Source organism: Mesoplodon densirostris, chromosome 7 (assembly GCF_025265405.1).
Source record: "Mesoplodon densirostris isolate mMesDen1 chromosome 7, mMesDen1 primary haplotype, whole genome shotgun sequence".
Lineage (NCBI taxonomy): Eukaryota > Metazoa > Chordata > Mammalia > Artiodactyla > Ziphiidae > Mesoplodon > Mesoplodon densirostris.
Window position 1 is genome coordinate 47614437 of NC_082667.1, and position 19445 is coordinate 47633881.

Below are 19445 nucleotides of genomic sequence, written 5' to 3' on the forward strand. Positions count from 1 at the left end.
ATTATGAGTATTATTTGCTAATGTATGGTTGTTGTAAGTGAATTCCAGGCAGTCTTTGATTTTAGAGTTTGTGTTATTTGTGATAGTTCACACCTGATAGCAGAATGCTATAGGCCTTATTTGCTAAATGCTTGTGTTTTTTGTTATAAGATATTGGCAAAACTTGTAAAGTGCAAAGAAAGATAGAAATGAAGTATATGTCTTTAATAGGCTATAATGAATGAACTGGATGTTGACCTTGATTGGCTTCTTCCTACTACCTACTTCACCTATGCCCTTTTTGTCCTTGTCTTAGGGCTCTGTGGTGAATTGCCTATGGAAATCCAAATTAATTTTTTTTGAATGTGTAATGTAGCTAAATCTTAATTCATTTGTGTACCAACAGACTCAAGAGTTTATTATTTTGTGTGACTTTATATTTCTTGGAGAAGACCTGAGTGGAAAAAAGAGAATTATAAGAGCAGATCTTTTTCTAAAATTTCATGTTATTTTAGTAAAATTATCTAGGAAACTGTATTAAAATCTTTTGCTTGTTCTATGAGCAAGAATATGGGGTGAAAGTTCTGAGATTGAGTTCTGTTGAATTGAACGGTGCTGGCAAAACCCCTGGTTAGAAGCATTAAATGGGGTGCTGAGGAAAAGCGATCAAGGTCTAGAAAGTAATGTAAAGTGAATGGCACTTAGTCGTTACTCTAAAAGGAACATGAGATCTGATGTTGAAAATGTGTAAACAAATAATTGTAATAATTGAGATAAATGCATAGTACTATTTACATGAAGTATCAAAGTAGGGGCTGGAGTAATTTTGAAGGAGTTAATGACAACTTCATAGAGGAGGTAACAAGAATTTTAAGGATGAACAGTGATTTGCCAGATGGACAAGGGGATTCCTCCTAAATAGATTAGCACATTTAGGGACACAGAGGCAAGAAAGCATTTTGATGTTTTTGGGGAAAACTTTAAGTAGTGCTGTATGGTGGAATGTAAAGTGTTAATGAGAGTAAGAGGGAGATGAGGTTGGAGAGAGAGCCCTTAAATGTCTTGTAAGGACAGGAGTTATCTTGATAGACTCTGGTCTCTTCTCCCCAGATCCTGATTTTAGGATCCCCTTTCCTCCCATTTATTAGCTGCTTTCCTAGCTTTAGATGCCAGCGTTACGGAACTGGAGAAGTACGCTTTCCTTTTTCCTGGTAATTTGTGGCAGGGTTATTGAAAGGGAAGGAAGATAGGAATCTACAATCCTGTTGCCATTTGTGCAGGGGCTAGATGAGCTTTGGCACCTGAAGTGTACTTCTGAATGTTGTTATACATGGTGGTTTGGCTCACTGAATAAACAAAATCAGGTACACTGATCTCATGGCTTTTGTAGGCTTGGGTGCAAGTGAAGTTTTTTTGAGTTCCAAATTTATGAATGAACTTAAACACAAACTATCTTATCATCTGATGATGGTCAGCGTGAAGAGGAAAAGTTTGATAAGATTCTTGGGGGCATGTTTGATTTATGTGGTTTAACAATTGATATCAATTTATCTACAAAGGATACATTAATTATTAGTTTCTTTAGGTTTTTAAAGCCTGATTTCTACCAAACAAGACTTTATTAGTCTAGTGGAAATTAATATATGCATTAGCAATTGCATATTGAGTGTCTGTTATATAAACAAGTTACCGTGTTGAGATTATTGAGAAATCTAAAACTGAAATTGCTGATCACGTCCTCAGTCTAGTAAGGAAGATGACATATACAGATAGTTGTATTACCAGGCAGTGTGAGATAAACTCAGATCAGATGTCATTGAAAACTAGAGGAGAGAGAGAGATAACTGCTTTCGATAAGGGGAAGAAATGGACCTTAAATGATAATTAGGGAGGAGCGGTACGCATTTCAGGTGGAGGAAAGAGCACCGAGCAAACATCTGTAGGTAGGAAAGCTGGAACTATGCTTGGGGAACAAAGGAATCTGTACAACTGGAGATGGTAAATGGGGTGCTTTGAGGCCAGAGGAAGGAAACATTACTAATAAAAGGAAATAGAGAATAAATTTAGCACTTAAATGGCAACGAAGAACCTTGAGTAGAAGTCAGGCAATCTGGGGAATCTCATAGCTCACAGAGAACTTTTAGGGAATGGGATGTAGTTAGGAGAAAGCCTTTCTTTGAGAAATATAATTTCTGTAAATATGTAAGATTACATTTGGAAACAGCAACTTCTTATACTTCTTATGCTTTTAGAGGAATAAGCCCTGAACTGGAATGTGGTGTGCTGGCCCCAGCTCCATATGACCTTAGGAAAATCCCTTACTCACTTAAATTGCTTTTTTTCTAAATTACCTCCCTACTCTGCTGTTCTGTGATGCTATATTTGTGCCCCTTTAGCTTTTTTGTTCTTGGCTTGGTGCTTTGGAAACTAAGATTAAGGATGGTTTCCTTATGAGCTTTTGCTTCATTCTCCATTAATTAGAGTAGTTCACCTACCAATATATCATCTTTCCTTGAAAAACAATTTTAACTTACATATTTTACTGTCATTGGGAGGGAGGGGTAGCATTGTTTTCTGTGACTTTGTTTTAGGAGAAAATGGCCAACAAAAATGTGAATTTTCTTCTATCATATTAAAAATGTGTGAATTATGTAAAATATTAAAATACTTGATAATAAAATACTTCCTATTAGCCTTTCCAACCATGTTTCAAATGCTTTCTTTTCTGAATTTTTCACTTCAGTCAGCCAGGTTGACCACAGGAAGTTTATCTTCCTTTAATGTTTGCCCCCTTGGCGCACGTATGTTTGAGTTGGATGCCCTTATTTGGTGAGGGAGAACAGGAACCTTCTCCCCTCTTCCCCTTTCCCTGGTTGGTCAGATGAGCCATATCTGTCAAGCTTTCAGTAGCAGTTGTAATCAAATTGCTCCTCTATCCCTCTGCAGAGGCATTTTCTTTTTTCTGTTTTCCTTTTCTTCTTCTTCTTTTTCTTTCTTTTTTTTTTTTTTTAACTCAGAGCATCCTGAGCATGTTTATTTCTCCTGAAGACAGGGACTCTGCTTTGTCTTGGTATCCCCAATACCCAGAATATAATGAATGCCTGGTGCATAATAATATCTTAGTAAATATTTAATACATTTTTGATGACGATAATGGACTTAATATACTGGGCTGGTGAATGAACTATTTAGTCAACAGTTTTGTTTTTTTTTTAAAGGGCTTCAAATGCTTGGCTTTTTATTTATTTGTTTATTTATTTATTTTTGGCTGTGTTGGGTCTTCATTTCTGTGTGAGGGCTTTCTCTAGTTGTGGTAAGCAGGGGCCACTCTTCATCGTGGTGCGTGGGCCTCTCACTATCGCGGCCTCTCTTGTTGCGAGCACAGGCTCTGGACACACAGGCTCAGCAGCCATGGCTCACGGGCCCAGCCGCTCCGCGGCATGTGGGATCCTCCCGGACCGGGGCATGAACCCGTGTCCCCTGCATCAGCAGTCGGACTCTCAACCACTGCGCCACCAGGGAAGCCCTACATGGAATTTTTAAGTTAAAAAAGTAATATCTTCAATTTTGACATCTTATAAAGCATATTTTTATCTCAGAAGATATTATGCCTTTCAAGAAAGTCATTTGTCATGAAATTTTCAGCTTTTTTTTTTTTTTTGCTGAGAAATAGGCAAATGTGGGTTATAGTGAATTTCATAAGAACAGTTGTATGGTTACGAAATGTGTGAGAATGGAGATCTTTTGGCTGAAATACTCTGAGTGATTATTTTTTCCTGTAGAAACTTAAAGGCTCAAGTTTAAACTTACTAGGAAAAATACTTTGGCTTTAGTTTATTGGGATTTGTTAATAAGATATTAATTGCTCACATTTTCCACTTAGCGTTATTTCAAAACTTAAAGCCATGTAGGTGGGTTATTCTTTAGTGCTTACTATTTTTGGTTATATCTGTCATTACTGTTTACATCAGTTTGGAAAAAGGTTTTTCAGAAATGGCATTCACTTTGTTACCCACTGGCTTTGAGGGGTCTCTTGATGCCTACTTCATGAACTGTAGTAGATGGCTGGTACCATTTTGACTCACTGAAGGTGAACGTATTGCTTTGATTTAATTGTGAAGTGTGTGAATAAATGAGATTTCCGCTGTCTCTACTTAACTACGTAAAACTAGAGGCTTTGCAGAATCAACAAGATTGCTGTTCAGCATGACTTTGGTTTGGTAAGGGAGAAGCACACATAGGTGATGTAGAATGAATGGGATGCCTCCGTACTTCCCTACTATGTGGAAGATGGTAATTAATCATGGTGGTCAGTTCCATAGGCCTCCAAGCCACTGGTGACACCCTACCATTGTTGCTGTTAATTTTTAGAAGTCTCTTTATGCAGGACCCCTGATTATCATGTATAAATAGCAACCTCCCCCAAGCACCTGCCCCATTCTTCTTAAGGGCTAACAAATCCTTAGCACTTCTCACCATCTGACATGTTTTTGTTAATTTGTTTATTGATTGTCTCCCCCACTAGTATATAAGCTTCATGATGGCAGAACTTTGTCCACTATTGTATATTTCTAACTCGTCAGACTATTTGGCATATTATAGTATGCAGTGAGTATTGTAGAAGAAATGGGATTTTTGTTTGTTTGTACTGAAGTTTGCAAAGTTGTGGGAAGGTGGAATATAAAGATTCTATTGTTGTAATTGCATTGGGGACATGAAATTTGTGTTTTCTGGGTGAGTAGACTTTGGCACAGAGGCTAACTGCAATTTGTTATTCCCTCTGTCTAGGCAGATTTAAATTCTTAAGAGAAGCCATTAAAATTCTTTTGGATTCCTACTTTTTAGATGTGGGGTTGGCTGTTAGTGAATAACATTAACCTAACTATGGGGAGGACTTTTTGCCTCTTATTCTCTTCTTCCCTCTGGATCTTAGAGTGGAGAAATGGACTTTTGTTTCACCTATAACTCTACAAGTATTTATACCATCATATCAACACATGTACAAGGAACCATGCCACACGTTGTGGAAGATAAAAGGAAACAAAAGATTCCTGAATTTATTTTAAAAAAGCAAAGAATGAATCTTTATCACTTAAAACAAAAATGGTGGGACAGTCAGGTTACAGTTAAGATTATGTTCCTGTTTTTTAAGCAAAAGATATTTTTGGACATAGAGGTGAAAATTTCTAGTATTTCCAATTCCCCAGAGAAGAAACTTGAGAATCATTTGCATAGAGGTTTCTGTTGGGGATGAGAGGACAAAATAGAATGGTATAACCCTCAGAGAAAGAAAAATGCAAATATACTCAGAGTAGATGGTGATTGTCTATTAATTCCTTAGCTACATGTAGACTTTTATTAGGTCATTTATAATAGAGTGACATATGATTTATATTCCAAACTGGGTCACTTTCAAGAGTGAAAGTATATGCTATCTGAAGTATATGCTATCTGAATGGAACACTGGGACAACAGGTGTAAACCAGGACTGTTACAGGAAAATCAGGGCACTGATCACCGCTTCCTAATAACATACTTTTCTACAGACTTAGTCCCAGTTCTTTGAACCTCTCCACATAATTTTTTTCTCCTTTAGAGAACTCTGATCTGCACTCACAGAGTCTCTCAAGCTTTGGTTCCTTTTTCCTGGTCTCAGTGGAATGAAAGAATTCTTTCCATATTTTCTGCAGCCCTGGACTGTTCTGGTTTACAGCATTGTTGGAGGTAAGTACAGAACTTGTAATATATTGTTAGTTGACCTTTTATTTTGCTTAGGAAATCAGGTTTTGTGTGTTTCTGATCCAGTGTTCGATTGTTTTTGAGAATCCTGGTTGTATCTCCTTAACAGGGCTGATGAACTATTATTAAGTTCCTAGAACGTAGTACAAAGAGAATTTGTAATTTTGGCATTTACTCTTAAATTATTCAATCCATACTTTGTTTTCTTTTCTACAGGTGGGATTGTAATTCTGAAACTTCAGATCTCCAAAGAAGGGAAGGAGAACGCCTTGTGCTTATACCATAGACATGTGATTTTTTTTTTAAGTTGGAACACTGTAATGTTTTTATTTTGTTTAAATAAATTTAAATAATTTTTTTATTCTTATATTAAGTGATGTGTTTTTATTCTGTTAAGTAACTTTCTATTGTTACCTTACATTATCTGGTAAATTTAACATTAACACAGAAGTAATAGTTACCTCTGAGGTAGTGCTTACCAAAATGTGGTTCTCCTCACCTCTAAGATCTTATTTGGAATCTGGGTTGGGACTAAACTTGTCTAGGTTTGGAAATTACCTGGAATCCTAAGCAGTCTCAAAATTAAGGGGTCTGTTTATAGGTAAGCTTGAACCCATGTCTGTTCTTGCCAGTCCTGTTGTTTCTCTGTACAGTCTCCCATCTAGTGGTAGGAATGCAAAGTACATCACAACACCATGGAGAAAGCTTTAGGTTTTCAGACTTTTTCATATTAAGAATGCTTTTACATAGTAGGCTAAAACATTTTCATAGTGGGGGGGCGGAGAGAAAGAAGAGAAAGAAGGTAGTGGCAGTGAATTCTGAGAGTATTCCAGGAGTATATGTTTCTCTGTGTAGCGCTTTCATGACTTAAACTTTCTTCTGCTCTTGTTCTAAGACTTCTATGTATGACAGATTGCTTGGTAAAGAGGCAGATGCATAAATAATAATAGATAATTTAAAGAGACAGGTTGAGCTGATTTGAAGAAGATGCTTGGTGTGTGATTAAAATTTTACGGCAACTACGTGATGATTCCATTAACTAAAACAATTTATTTTGAACTTTTAAAATTAAAGTATGGACAACTCAGCAAACTTGGCTTGTGTTAATCTGTGACATAAGAGCTAAATTTCAGTGAAATATTAATGTAGAGTACCTTAGGGTTGGCTTTGTTTACCTAGTTCCATCTGAATTCTTCTCTTAGGAATTCCCTTTTTAGTTCTACTTCTTTCTTCTGCTACAGATGTAAAGGAGGTCAGTCCTTTATCTTCTATTGGTTTTTAAAGTGTTCTGAAGGCACCGAACACTTCCTAAATCTGTTGTTTTTAATTCTTCTTTCTAAAAAAATTGATTTCTTTGGGTGGCCTCCATAAGCACCTGAAATTAGCACTGATGGAGGTGTTTTCAGGTTAATATCTTCTTCAAAAAAACTTTGTTTAAAATAAACAGAAAACCAGGTAATGAGAGAATTTGTGACGATTTATAGCAGCTTTTCTGTTGAATAGTTTCTAAGGGGTAAAACACCTCTCCTTTTACATGGTGATTAAAAAAAACAGTTAAAGAAAAACTTACTGCTCAATAACCGGGTTAAAAATAACTATACTATCATACTATTAATATAACTATACTAATATATGATTATCAAATTGTAGAGTTATCTTTACATTTCTTAGTTTTCACGTGTGAATCCTTAGTCCATTCATTTTGCAGAAAACACGGTGACAGAAATAGCATATCTAGTTGTGCTAACAGATTGATTTTTCCTACAGCTGCAACTTGTTTCTTTTTAGTAAGATGGGAGTTTGCCTTTCTTTATGGGTTCTGGAGATTCCTCAAGACTTAGCTACCATGGTGAGAGATTGAGCTTGTATTCAAAATATTGGCCTACCTCTGCAAGAGTGGCTGCCGAATTTCCAGCTGTTATACCATGCAACCCTTGTACCACCTCTTCCTCACATCCTTGAGGAAATAGAGGAACATGTCAGTGCTGTCCTTTCAACCATTGATCATAATATGCTCCAAAGGGTCTGGAATGAATTACAGTACAGGATTGGTGTTTGCTGTGTGACATGAGAGGTGCTTACTGAAATTTGTGAAATTATGGAAATAACAGTGATACAGTTCTGTTACATATTGGTTTTAAGTACATGTTCATATATAACAATTGCTGAGTAATTTTGAAAGTTCAGTTCTTTTTGCATCATCCCATATTTGGGCAAATACACTATATATCAGAAAATATAGTATATCTATGATTTTAAAAAATGGAATCTTACTCTGCATTGTTCTTTAACGTGTGTTTTTTTTTTTTTTTTTTAATCTATTTATTTATTTTTGGCTGCGTTGGGTCTTTGTTACTGTGCACGGGCTTTCTCTAGTTGTGGCAAGTTGGGGCTACTCTTTGTTGTGGTGCGCGGGCTTCTCCTTGCGGTGGCTTCTCTTGTTGCAGAGCACAGGCTCTAGGCGCGGGGTCGTCAATAGTTGTGGCACGCAGGCTTAGGGGTCGTCAATAGTTGTGGCACGCAGGCTTAGTTGATCTGCGGCATGTGGGATCTTCCTGGGCCAGGGCTCGAACCCATGTCCCTCGCATTGGCAGGCAGATTCTTAACCTCTGTGCCACTAGGGAAGTCCCTTTAATGTGGTTTTGATATAATATACTGTGAGCGTTTTCCCCACTCAGCTTTTCTTGCCATGTATTTGTTGGCCTCATAGTATTTCACTGTCAGACCGCTGCCATTTAATGAACTATTGCTCCATTATTGGACGTGTCCACTCACATTGTGACTTAGGTATCCTAGCGTCATAGTACTTTTATCAAAGCCTTTTAGATACCTTTGTCATTTCTTTTTAGTACTTTGAATGCTCCTTTCTCTCCTCTTTTCAAATTAATTCAATCCTTATTACTTGTACTGAGCACTCTATATTTTGTGAGTCTTTCCCTAGTTTTAATTTTAACATCCAACTAAAATGTTAGTTAGATTTATTTCTTAAGGTATAAATCAGTCTGTGAAGACTGTATTTTTGAGTGAATTCTAATGGAAGTTATGTTAAAGTGCAACATGTTTCTCACAGAGGATCCCACAAACGTTAAAGATAAAATTGTAACAGTTACATCTTAATTTGGACTGTGTTTTGTGACCCCTTACACAAAAAATTGAATGGAGTAAGGTATAAGACTTCATTTTGTTTCCCAGACATCTTTTGGCTGAGGTCTGATTTCAGCTTGCATGTTTTCTAAATACTTTCACACTTTTGCTAAGTGAAAAAAATTGTGCCAATACTTTATAGCAAAAGTTCAGAAACTGCTTTCTTTATCCTCTAGTTACTGGATATTTGGTAAATATTTCTCCTTTTTATTTGTACTCCTACCCAGGGAAAATTTCAGAGATCTGATCAGTGAAGGAACATTTGATGAACCACTTAATTTGCCTTCCAAACTGAGTGTGTCTCCAGTTTTCTGGATGGTTGACAAAGTCAGTCTTGTGTTACTAAAATCAATTATGAAAGCATTTGCAAAAAGAGTATCTTTCAAAGTGACCCTTTTGAAAGAGACGATGATATGTGGCTAAATGATTATATATATATATATATATAAATTTTTTTTATTTTAAAGACGAGTTTTAGGCAAGCTCATTTATTAGAAAATCTACTTGGGTGTCAGCATAGTTTTGATATAGCCTAGAGAGTGCCTGTTTAGATGGGAACTTGAGGCCTCTACATTCTGCTAATGGTGCATGCCACTGGCTGGGTTGCCTGACTTGCTGTGGAAGTCAGCCCCAAGTCCTGTAAGTTTCTAAAGTTGGTGAACTTTGCCTGGGGAGGTCTATACAGATGTGTGGCCTGTTGTACAAATACGGCTGTAAGATTAATGAAACTATCTGGTAACTAGTTACTTCTGAGTTTTTGTACTTTGCTGAACATTTTCCCTTGAATACAAAATATTTTTTTTTTTGCATTTCACTACTTTTCTTTCTGTTTTTTTGTTTTTAGTTAGCTAGAAATTTAGAACTTGCATTAAATTGGCTGGTTGGGTATTCACTTCGTATATGTTTCCAAGCACCCTTATCTTTTACAAAAATTTAATTCTATTAATAAATCTGTTATATTTAGTAGTGAGCTCCTGTGACCTTACCTATGGGTAAGCACCTAACCTGTGTTAATACAATTAACATTTATTTTATCTACCCCAGACCTTGTTTGTTGGAGAGGCATATTAAATAATAGAAGTGAGAACATTTTTTTAATATAGTAGGGATTGGTTCCTTCTGCTGTCTCTGTATGGAAAAATGCTCTTCATTTCCATAGTGGGCCTATTTTCTCCCTGCCCTTAAATACTGGAAATCCTCATGAATTCTCACCTACCTAAAGCAGAGAATCTATATGCCATATAGTAGTTGTTTTTTGAGTGTAGAGTTTAGAATTTGTTACTAATGTAATATTAAAGAAGGTTTTACAGTTTTTAATATTTGTAAGGTAAATAGCTAAAAGAAAATATGAGTTTCTACTTTGGAGGCCTTTTGATTGGTAAAGGAAGTTTAATACCAAGTTTGTGCTTTTTAAGAAGTGAAATCTGGATTGAGAATGAAAAAAGCAGTAGCTATCAAGATTCCTATGATATGCTTGACTTTTGTTTGAAACAGTTTGCTTTTGGTTAGTCAGAGGTGGGGAAAACATTTTCCTTCCTGAGTTGTTGGAGCTCAGACTTAAAAGCATTTTCAGGTTACTACTATAGTAGAAACATTGTTCAGAGGAAAAATTACCCCTGGAGAAAATGACTGGTTGAGTTAAAGTACTATGGGGAAGTGTGTTCTGCGGAGTTTGTATAACCCGTGCAGTATTTTTTCTCCCAGTAATGTTTGTATATCTTTGGTTTTGCTTTTGGTCTACTCTGAATTCATGCATGAACTCTTATCTCATTTCTCCTGTTATATGTGAAGTGTTACATTTTAGCTTCTGGAGTTTTCCTTCAGTTTTTATGTGGTCATTTCTAAAGCATACTATATAGTTTTCATAGCATTACGATAAACCATTAATTGTTAGATCCCCTTTAACTTGAAATTGAAAATTTTTACATGCGATGGGCTCAGGTTTGTTTTTCAACTTTTTGGGAACAGCAGGTTGTGCAGAGAGTTGTGGATCGTTGGTTTAGTCTACGTAAAAAATACCATTTTGGATGGTCCTGTTACGACTGTCCTCCCGCATACTAAAATAAGTGTATTTATTCAAAAAGTATGGGTGACCACTGTATGCGTTGCACTATTCTCGGCCTTTGGGGATACAGCAGAGAACATAATAGAGCCCTACCTACATGGAACTTATACTTTAATTGGGAGAGAAAGACATTAAACAAATTAAAATAAGTTAGGTGATGATAAGTGCTTTGGAGAGAAATAAAGCAGAGTAAGCGGGTATAGTGAGGGTATGGAGGTAGAGGAGTGCCCTTAAGGCTTTATTACTTTTTATAAATATTGAGAGATGTTCTTCTGATGGATGACATTTGAGCAAAGATCTGTAGTAATAAAGCCAGGGAGTAAGAGAAGTGTGGATATCTGGGAGAAGAGTATTCTAGGCAGAAGGAACAGAAGTACTGAGCTCCTGAGGTAAGGGTACTTGACTCGTGGGAGGCATTGCAAAGGAGACATTAGTGTAACTGAAGCAAAGCGCTGCAGAGAGGAGAGCTGATCACAAAGGGAATGTAGCATAGATAGAATATATATATTCTAATATATAAAATACTGTAGTTGTTGAAACTGCAATCTATACTTTTGGCTTCATTTAGGATCAGGCTCTATCTGACTAATCTAGCAGTTTACTTCCCTCCCTGATTAAGAGTATGGAAATTACTAACAAAAGTGTTTGCAGGTTACTTTTAAAATCTCTCATTCTAGAAGAAGAGAATGATGTGGAAGTAAATAATTAAAATGTAGAATTAGGTACCAGCTTTAGTGTCTGTTTGGCGGGTACCTTAGTCTGTGGAGGAGAAGATTTCCCAAAGGAAAAGACATCATTCATTTTGAAGAATGAGCAAGAATGGAAGGATTTGGTTGTGTAACAGCAAGGTACATTACAGAACACTGGAAGGTGGTTCTGTGTTGGAAGCTAAGGTTCAAGAAGGAGGATATGGACAAAGATGAAATGTATGCCAATCCTGTAAGCAGTTGGGACATCATTGAGGTTAGGCAGTGACAGTCAGTGTTGTGTTATAGGTCAGTTTATGGCCAGTTTAGAGAATGTTTGGAAGTGTGGCGTGGGTAAGACCCCAAATTAGGTATCGTTAGAAGTGAAGAGACCAGTCAGTCCAGTATTTTCTCAGTGGGGACAGTTTTGGGTGGGGTAATTTTTAATTGTGGAGTGTTAATTGTGCATTGCATGACAGTCTCCCTCACCCTTGACATTAAGTGCCAGTAAAACTCCTCAGAGAGCGTGGTAATCACTCTCCCCAATTTCTGAATGCTCTAGGAAGTGGTGACCTCTAGTTAAGGAAAAATAGGATCTGAACTCTGGCTTTGGCAGTGATAACGGGTTGGAGAGGAGAAGGTGGGATTGCTAGAGGTTTAAGAGACTTGGTTACTGATTGGCTCTAGGGAGTGTTTATAAACACACACACACAGGTAGGAGCACCTTTGAGCAAGTATTGCGACAAGAAATTTTGTGACAGGTTCAATTTTGGAAACTAAAATAAGATTCTGAGGAGTAAAATGACTTGATGTCATTGTGAGAAAGTAACTATTATATTTAAGAACTGAATAGCTTATCAAGATAGTTTCTAGAAGGATATAGAAAAATATATAAGGATAAATACATGGGAAAAAAGGAAGCTAGAAGTATAACTTCTTATAAAGTTCAGAACTTGACCACTGTGCTTGAAGTTTTAAAGGATTCAGAATGAGCAAGACATGGATAGGCCTTGCCCCCAGTAAATTATATTTTGAGAGAGACAGAAAATTTATCTTTGGGAATAAGGCAAGTACAGTATATTCAGTACCATAGGACAGGTATAAAGTACTATTCAAGAAGTTTCAGAGAAGGCAGAGGTCAAATTATAAAATACCAGAAGTAAAATATCAGAAGCTGAGCCATACAAACCAAGTTGAATGTACTATTTAATTTTTGTTGCAGGTAGTCTCAATTGTGAAAACCTTGTGTTCTGTTCCATGGGCATTCTGTTTGACTGTTTTGTGCTTTGTTCTTCAGGCATTGTGGGCCAGGGTAACTGCTTATCTAAAATGCATTTGCTTATTAAATGTTACTTTGTATAGTAATTAGACCTATTAGAACAAACATTTTTGAAAGATTATAAGCAGATAAACGGTCATAGTTAACATTGATGTTTCTTACTAGCAATCACGGCCAAGTTAGGTCGCTTGAATTCATATTTAATCATTAGGTACTAAAGGTTAAAAGTGGACAAAACTGCTGATGAGTCACAGATAACTAATTTTTTCCCCTTTATGGTAGTTATAACTGAGGTATTTATACACTTTGTTTTATGCATACTTTAAAAATAAAACAACTCATTTCTTGGTCTTCCTCTTCATTAAGTCTCTAAATTGGACCATATTTTGTATTTTCTTCATTGAATTTGCCAGTAATATCTCTGAAGCAGATTGGAGGTGAAACTCTGAGGTATATTAACTTTTTTTTCAGTTTTGGTGCTAAATCAATTGTGTATTAGATGATTTTATGGTAATGCTTTCCAATTATTTATATTTTAAAATATAAAATTAGAACTTACATTGTTTTAACTGTTCAGAGTAATAATCGAGTAGAATTCCTGGATCACTTCTTTGGAAATTTATTGCATTGAGAAACTTTCAGTTCATTTTCAGTTTTGTTTGTCAGTGTTAGCTAGTTGATATCAAGTGAAAACTGAGCTAACTCAGTAGAACTGAAGGGAGAAAAGAATGAGAATTATTTTATATAAACAAACTGAGAATCCTATCCACTCACAGACCACATATCTGCTCTTTCTATTAGTGCAAACACAGCATTCTGGGGGGGATATTAATAAAGTGTTTGAACCTCAGCTTGCTTATGCTTCCATATGTATGAATTTTTAAAGTTTTTTTTTTAAATGTAGGGGATGAATAATATTAGTATTGAAACTCTGAAGGTTTATGAGTAGAGAACTGAAAGTGTTACTCAAGGCCTTGAAACAGTTCCTTTTGAGATAAATAAAATACTTAAGGGTGAAAGGAGTTTGATTTACTTTCTGGTATTATTGATCAATTGTGTGATATTAATCAATGCCCTGTTTACTTCTCAGGTAGAAGTACTGTCTCAATTGTTCTCTTGAGAAATTTTTAACAACTTCTGCAAACTGTCCATTGTTGCTCCACTCTTTTTAGATCTTTACCCTATTAGTATGCAGATCTAGCATTAAAAATAAATGAAAGCCAGAGTAAATTATTTTTTTTTTATTGCAGACTTAATTCAGTGCACAAATGAGATGAATGTGAACATCCCGCAGTTGGCAGACAGTTTATTTGAAAGAACTACTAACAGTAGTTGGGTGGTGGTCTTCAAATCTCTCATTACAACTCATCATTTAATGGTGTATGGAAATGAGGTAAGCAGTATTTTTAGTTAAGAAGTATACTGGGGAGTTGACTGATTCAGCTAGTTTCTTTCACTGACACTACAGAAATGGCTATAGCAACTGAATAATATAGGTAAAAAGGGCAAGGTGCTTATACAGAAATATAACTGTAGACCCTACACTTTGAGGAAAGATGGCCTTTAAGTCAGAAAGCAGAAAATGGGTCAGAGCACAGGGCACTTTCAGTAATGGGATCAAGAAGCAAAGATTAATGCCTAGAGATAGGTTCTATAAGCATCACTGATTTTTGCAGGCCTTTGTGTATAGATTGTATGTTCATCTATTTTCATTTGCTTTTTAATCATAGCCCAACCAGATTTCTGTCTGATCTGATGTAGTTGTCTATAGACGCTCTTTGCCTAGTTCAAGGCTGTGATATTAAGGACTAAGATGGCATTTTGCTGAGGACACTGACTGAAGAATGCCTTCTTCAGCAAAGAGTTGTGTCTAAAGCCTTTGTTTCCCAATAAAGGGTAACAAATAAGATGCATAAGCTTTTTCAATTTACTGTTTGGAGAGAATCATCTTGTTTTCCATGATAGCTAATTTTTGAGTTCTTACCTTAGGTGATTTTCCCAGCCTAGCATACTTACTTGTAAAATTCTGTCAAAAGGAATATTTTAAATTATGTTAAAAGAAAATTTGAATGGAACTAGATAAATCTAGTACCTTGGTATGTGCCTTAGAAAAATGCAAACCACTGGTTGCTGGGAGATAGCTCCCACAGAGATGGGGAGGGACTTTATTCTGTCAGATTTATAAACATGACTTTCTGACATCCATCACTTTACTCTTTATTTTGGGTTTTGCAGTCATGAGACTCTGCTGTTATCTTTGACAGATACCAAAGAGAACATCAGTAGAGTTCAGAATTAAAGCAGAAATTTACCCATAACTCTTACATTGCAACAGATCTGTTTGCATGTTTTGGTGTTCCTTTCTGGTCCTGTCCAAAGTATTTTTTATAGCTATAATCATAATCTATATGAAATATTATATTTAACTTTTTTACATATCACACCATAAGAAGCATCTCCATGTTCTGTGTTCTTTCTGTTTATCATCTTTAATGACTACATAATTGCTCATATGGTCCATCATTTTCTTAATTCTTCTCTTTCCTGGAAATTTAGTTTTCTGATTATTCACTGTTCCAGTACCACATTGAATGATTTTATTTGTAGTTCTTAAGTTTTAAAAATTAGTTCCAGAGGCGTTACCTGAAATATGATTACTTAGGTAACAGACGTGTCCATTTTTAGGACATATGTTACTCAGTTGCTTTCTCATTCATTATAAGCAGTATATAGAGTCAATAGAAAAATTTGGATATACTAACCTCCGTGTAACTCGAAACATTTTGATCTTAACTAGGATATTAGTTTCTATTTTCATCAGGAATGTGTTTGTCTAAGATCATGATCATTTATTCAGAAGAATTTCAGGCTTGTATGTATTTTTTACCTTTTAAAATATATATATAATTTATTCTTTAAAAAGAAAAAGCCACAAATATAACCAACTACAATGCTGGATAAAGAGGCACACTATCAGTGGTGACTTTCAGAGGTAAATAAGGTGATAATACCAGAAGCAAAAACTTTATAAAGGCAAAAAACCCAGAAAGTTGATTGTCATTCCTTACAGTTGACTGATAGAAAGAGAAAGGTAGCATTTCAGTAGTGGTTTTCAGAGAAACTCTAGTTTCCTGTCAGCAGCTAAGAGAAATCCAATGCTCTGCTCTTTTTTTGGTGCTAGTTTGTACAGCCCTCAGGTTTTTTCATTGGCAGGTGTTATTAGTCTGTAAGAGAGTATGCATAGGATTTCACTATGCTATGGTGTTGGAAATTACATAGAACAGTGGTTCTCAAATAGGGCAAGGGCGGAGAGTGATTTTCATCCCCAAGGGACCATTGCTCATAACTGGAGGGGATGCTACTGGCATGCTAAACATCTTATAATGCACAGGACAGGCCCCCACAAAAAAGAATGATCAAAACTTATAAAAAATCATAGAGTGTAATGTTTTCTTAGGATATTTTAACACCTTTTTGAAACAGGTTATTTTAGGATAAATGATGAAACAGGAGCCTTCGATTTACAAATTGTTTTTCAAAATCCTGGTTTGTTTGGAGTGATCTCTGATGAACAAGATTGAGTCAGAGAAGTGATGATGTGCATAAAATTGATAATAATCCTCTGCATACATTCACAAAAAAGTAATCCTTTTAAAGGAAATCGAAAGGAGTTTCTTTAGCTATTTTAGAGGTTGTATGTAAAGGGAAGCTAAGGTAGTGTTCTGTGGTAAGCACTTTGGAGAGGGTTTTGACAGTATTTTGAGAAAATGTACTTTCATACGCATACTGACCCAACAATTCAACCCTAAGTATATATCATGAGAAACTCTTGTATGTTTGCAGGTGGGAGACCAGTTCAAAGATGTCAGTGAAACATTGTTAATAATGGTGAAATTGCAAAGAATTTAGATATCCATATAGAAATGGATACATAATGATATAGTAGTTCATTTAAATGCTCAAACATTGTTTAAAATGAATGAACTAGATGTACATGTATTAATAATTCTTGGGAAGAAGTTGTTAAAAATCACAGTGGAAAAGAATAAGTACAGTATGGTATTTCTGTAAATTTAAAATAGAAAACAAAATTATGTACAGTTTATAGATACTTATATATGTAGTAAAATTGTAAAAACATTTGTGGGAATGATGTAAACCTACTTCAGAAAAGCCATTGCCTCTGAAGAGGGAGGGAAGGAAGGGAATGGTTTTGAAGGCGCGTGTCTTCAATACTCTGTAATTTGATTCTGTAAGGGGTCTGAAGTGATTATGGTAATGTGTTTAATCTGGACAGTGGGTAAGAGGATGTCTGTGATATTATACTCCAGTATGATTACAGGTATTTTGTTTTTTTAAAAAAAGTCATAAAAACTGTTGAGTCACCAGGTATCTGTGTAAAATAAAGGCACCATCTGAGTATGATTAACTATAGCCATAATATGCTATAGTAAAGCCAAAAATTACTGCTTGTAGTTTAAAAGTGCCTGTTTCCTTTTATTTTAATACCATAGCTGTGGGCATTAGACTTTAATAAATTCCTGCATGCTAGTGAAAAATATATTTTATGTTTTTAGGAGGATTGAGGATGATAAATTTAAACTAGATAAGATTAATGGAATGTGTTAACCACCAGTTTCTCCCCTAACTCTCAAATTAGAGTTTCTTAGATGGCAGTACTATTTGACATAATTATTTGTTTGTTTTTTTTCCCCAGCGTTTTATTCAGTATTTGGCTTCAAGAAACACATTGTTTAACTTAAGCAATTTTTTGGATAAAAGTGGATTGCAAGGTAAAAACAACTTATTCATTATAGAAAATCAAGAGTGACCCCATTTGAGGATTACTGCAGAGTTGAACTCTTTCCTTTAGAACATGTGCTATGGAGGAACCTCATGTTTTAGTGAGGGTTGTAGGGAAGGAAAAACTATTTTCATGTGAAGATAAAGATGGACTTCACTACTTGACACCCAGAGCTTTTTGAAAAGTAGCATAAGGTAGCAGTTTGAGAGCATGGGTTCTGGAACTGGACGGACTGCATTCAAATCCCATCTGTAACACTTACCAACTGCATAAACTTGAGCAAGTTACTTCACCTCTCTGCATCTGTAAAATCAGGAATAATGATAGCACCCACCCTGTAGGATTATCATGAGGCTTAACCTAGTTATACATGTAAAGTGCCTAGAGTGATGCCTGGCAAATAGGAAACACTATGTAAGTATCTGCTTTCATTGTTGTTGTTCTTATTATTTTATGCTTTATTCCAAGAAATGTAGTTGGGAATATCATACATTTTAGTAGCAAAGGTAAGCATAATGTGTTATTCAGATGAATTGTTCATTGATACTTACCTGTTATTTATTTTACTTTTAATTCAGTAAGTTGAAATTGCTGTAATCTGGTATTCTCACCCTCCATGTACATTCTGTCTTAATGGGATCTGTTATACTTAGTTCCAGAACTAGGCTGTTAGCATTATAGAATGTTAACTCTAGGAAGAGCCTCATAAAGGACATACTAAGACCATACTAAGACATACTAAAGGAATACTCAGCAATAAGGTTCAACTGGGAAGTATCTTTAGAGATCTGTGAGATGTGTGCTGCGCTTTGAAAGATGGGTGAGAACATGAGTTGGCTTAAGCAAAGGTACACAGATGGACGTGGATGTGAAAGAGAAAGAGCATGGGGTGTTTAACATTTATAGAGCAAATGAATGTGAATAGAATGTAGGTTGAGGTATTAGAGAACATGTAGTGACAGATAGCCCTCAAGAAGCTGTTTGGGGCCAAAATCATGCACAGAAGATTTTGATATAGTTGGGATTTTGTAATGCAGCGAGAAACCATCAAACTTTTTTGAGTTGAGGGAGGGGGAGAGAGGGAGTGTGTGTTATAAAGAAAGCACCATAGCACAGTGCAGGCTGGATTCGAGTGGATAAAGTCTTAAAGACCTTGAGACTGCTCTGGTCATTATTTTGGTCATCTGGTAGAGAGTTAATGAGGGCTTGAATTGCGGCTTTTGTGGCAATAAAAATCAATGGAATTTAGTGACTAACTGTGTTTGTGTTTAGGAACTGTCCAGTTCAATACTTATTTACTTTTGGCAGATGGAAGTATTAATTAGAATGAATTGAATACCCAGTCTTCCAGAGATTCTGGAAGGTCAGTAATCTATACATAGGACCAAGTGTTATAAGATTGATTTTACTTTAATGAGAGATATAATGCCTTAAATAGTTAAGGGGGAAAAAAATGAAGCAATGGAATCCCTTTTTCAAATAAAATCTTTTTTTTTTTTTTTTTTTGCGGTACGCGGGCCTCTCACTGCCATGGCCTCTCCCGTTGCGGAGCACAGGCTCTGGATGCGCAGGCTCAGCGGCCATGGCTCACGAGCCCAGCCGCTCCGCGGCATGTGGAATCTTCCCAGACCGGGGCACAAACCCGTGTCCCCTGCATCAGCAGGCGGACTCTCAACCACTGCGCCACCAGGGAAGCCCTCAAATAAAATCTTAAATATAAGCTAGATATATATAACAGATGAAACTGGA

At 36.0% G+C, this 19445-nt stretch overlaps 1 protein-coding gene across 9 annotated transcripts in view; it reads left to right on the plus strand.

Moving 5' to 3' along the window:
- PICALM (phosphatidylinositol binding clathrin assembly protein) overlaps positions 1–19445 on the plus strand; it is a 102056-nt gene that overhangs the window by 12430 nt on the left and 70181 nt on the right. For all 9 annotated transcript variants that reach the window (XM_060102745.1, XM_060102741.1, XM_060102744.1 and 6 more), the window contains exons 2-3: positions 14143–14285; positions 17610–17685. In XM_060102745.1, the coding sequence (XP_059958728.1) occupies positions 14143–14285; positions 17610–17685 (219 nt within the window). The remainder of the gene's footprint in view (positions 1–14142; positions 14286–17609; positions 17686–19445) is intronic.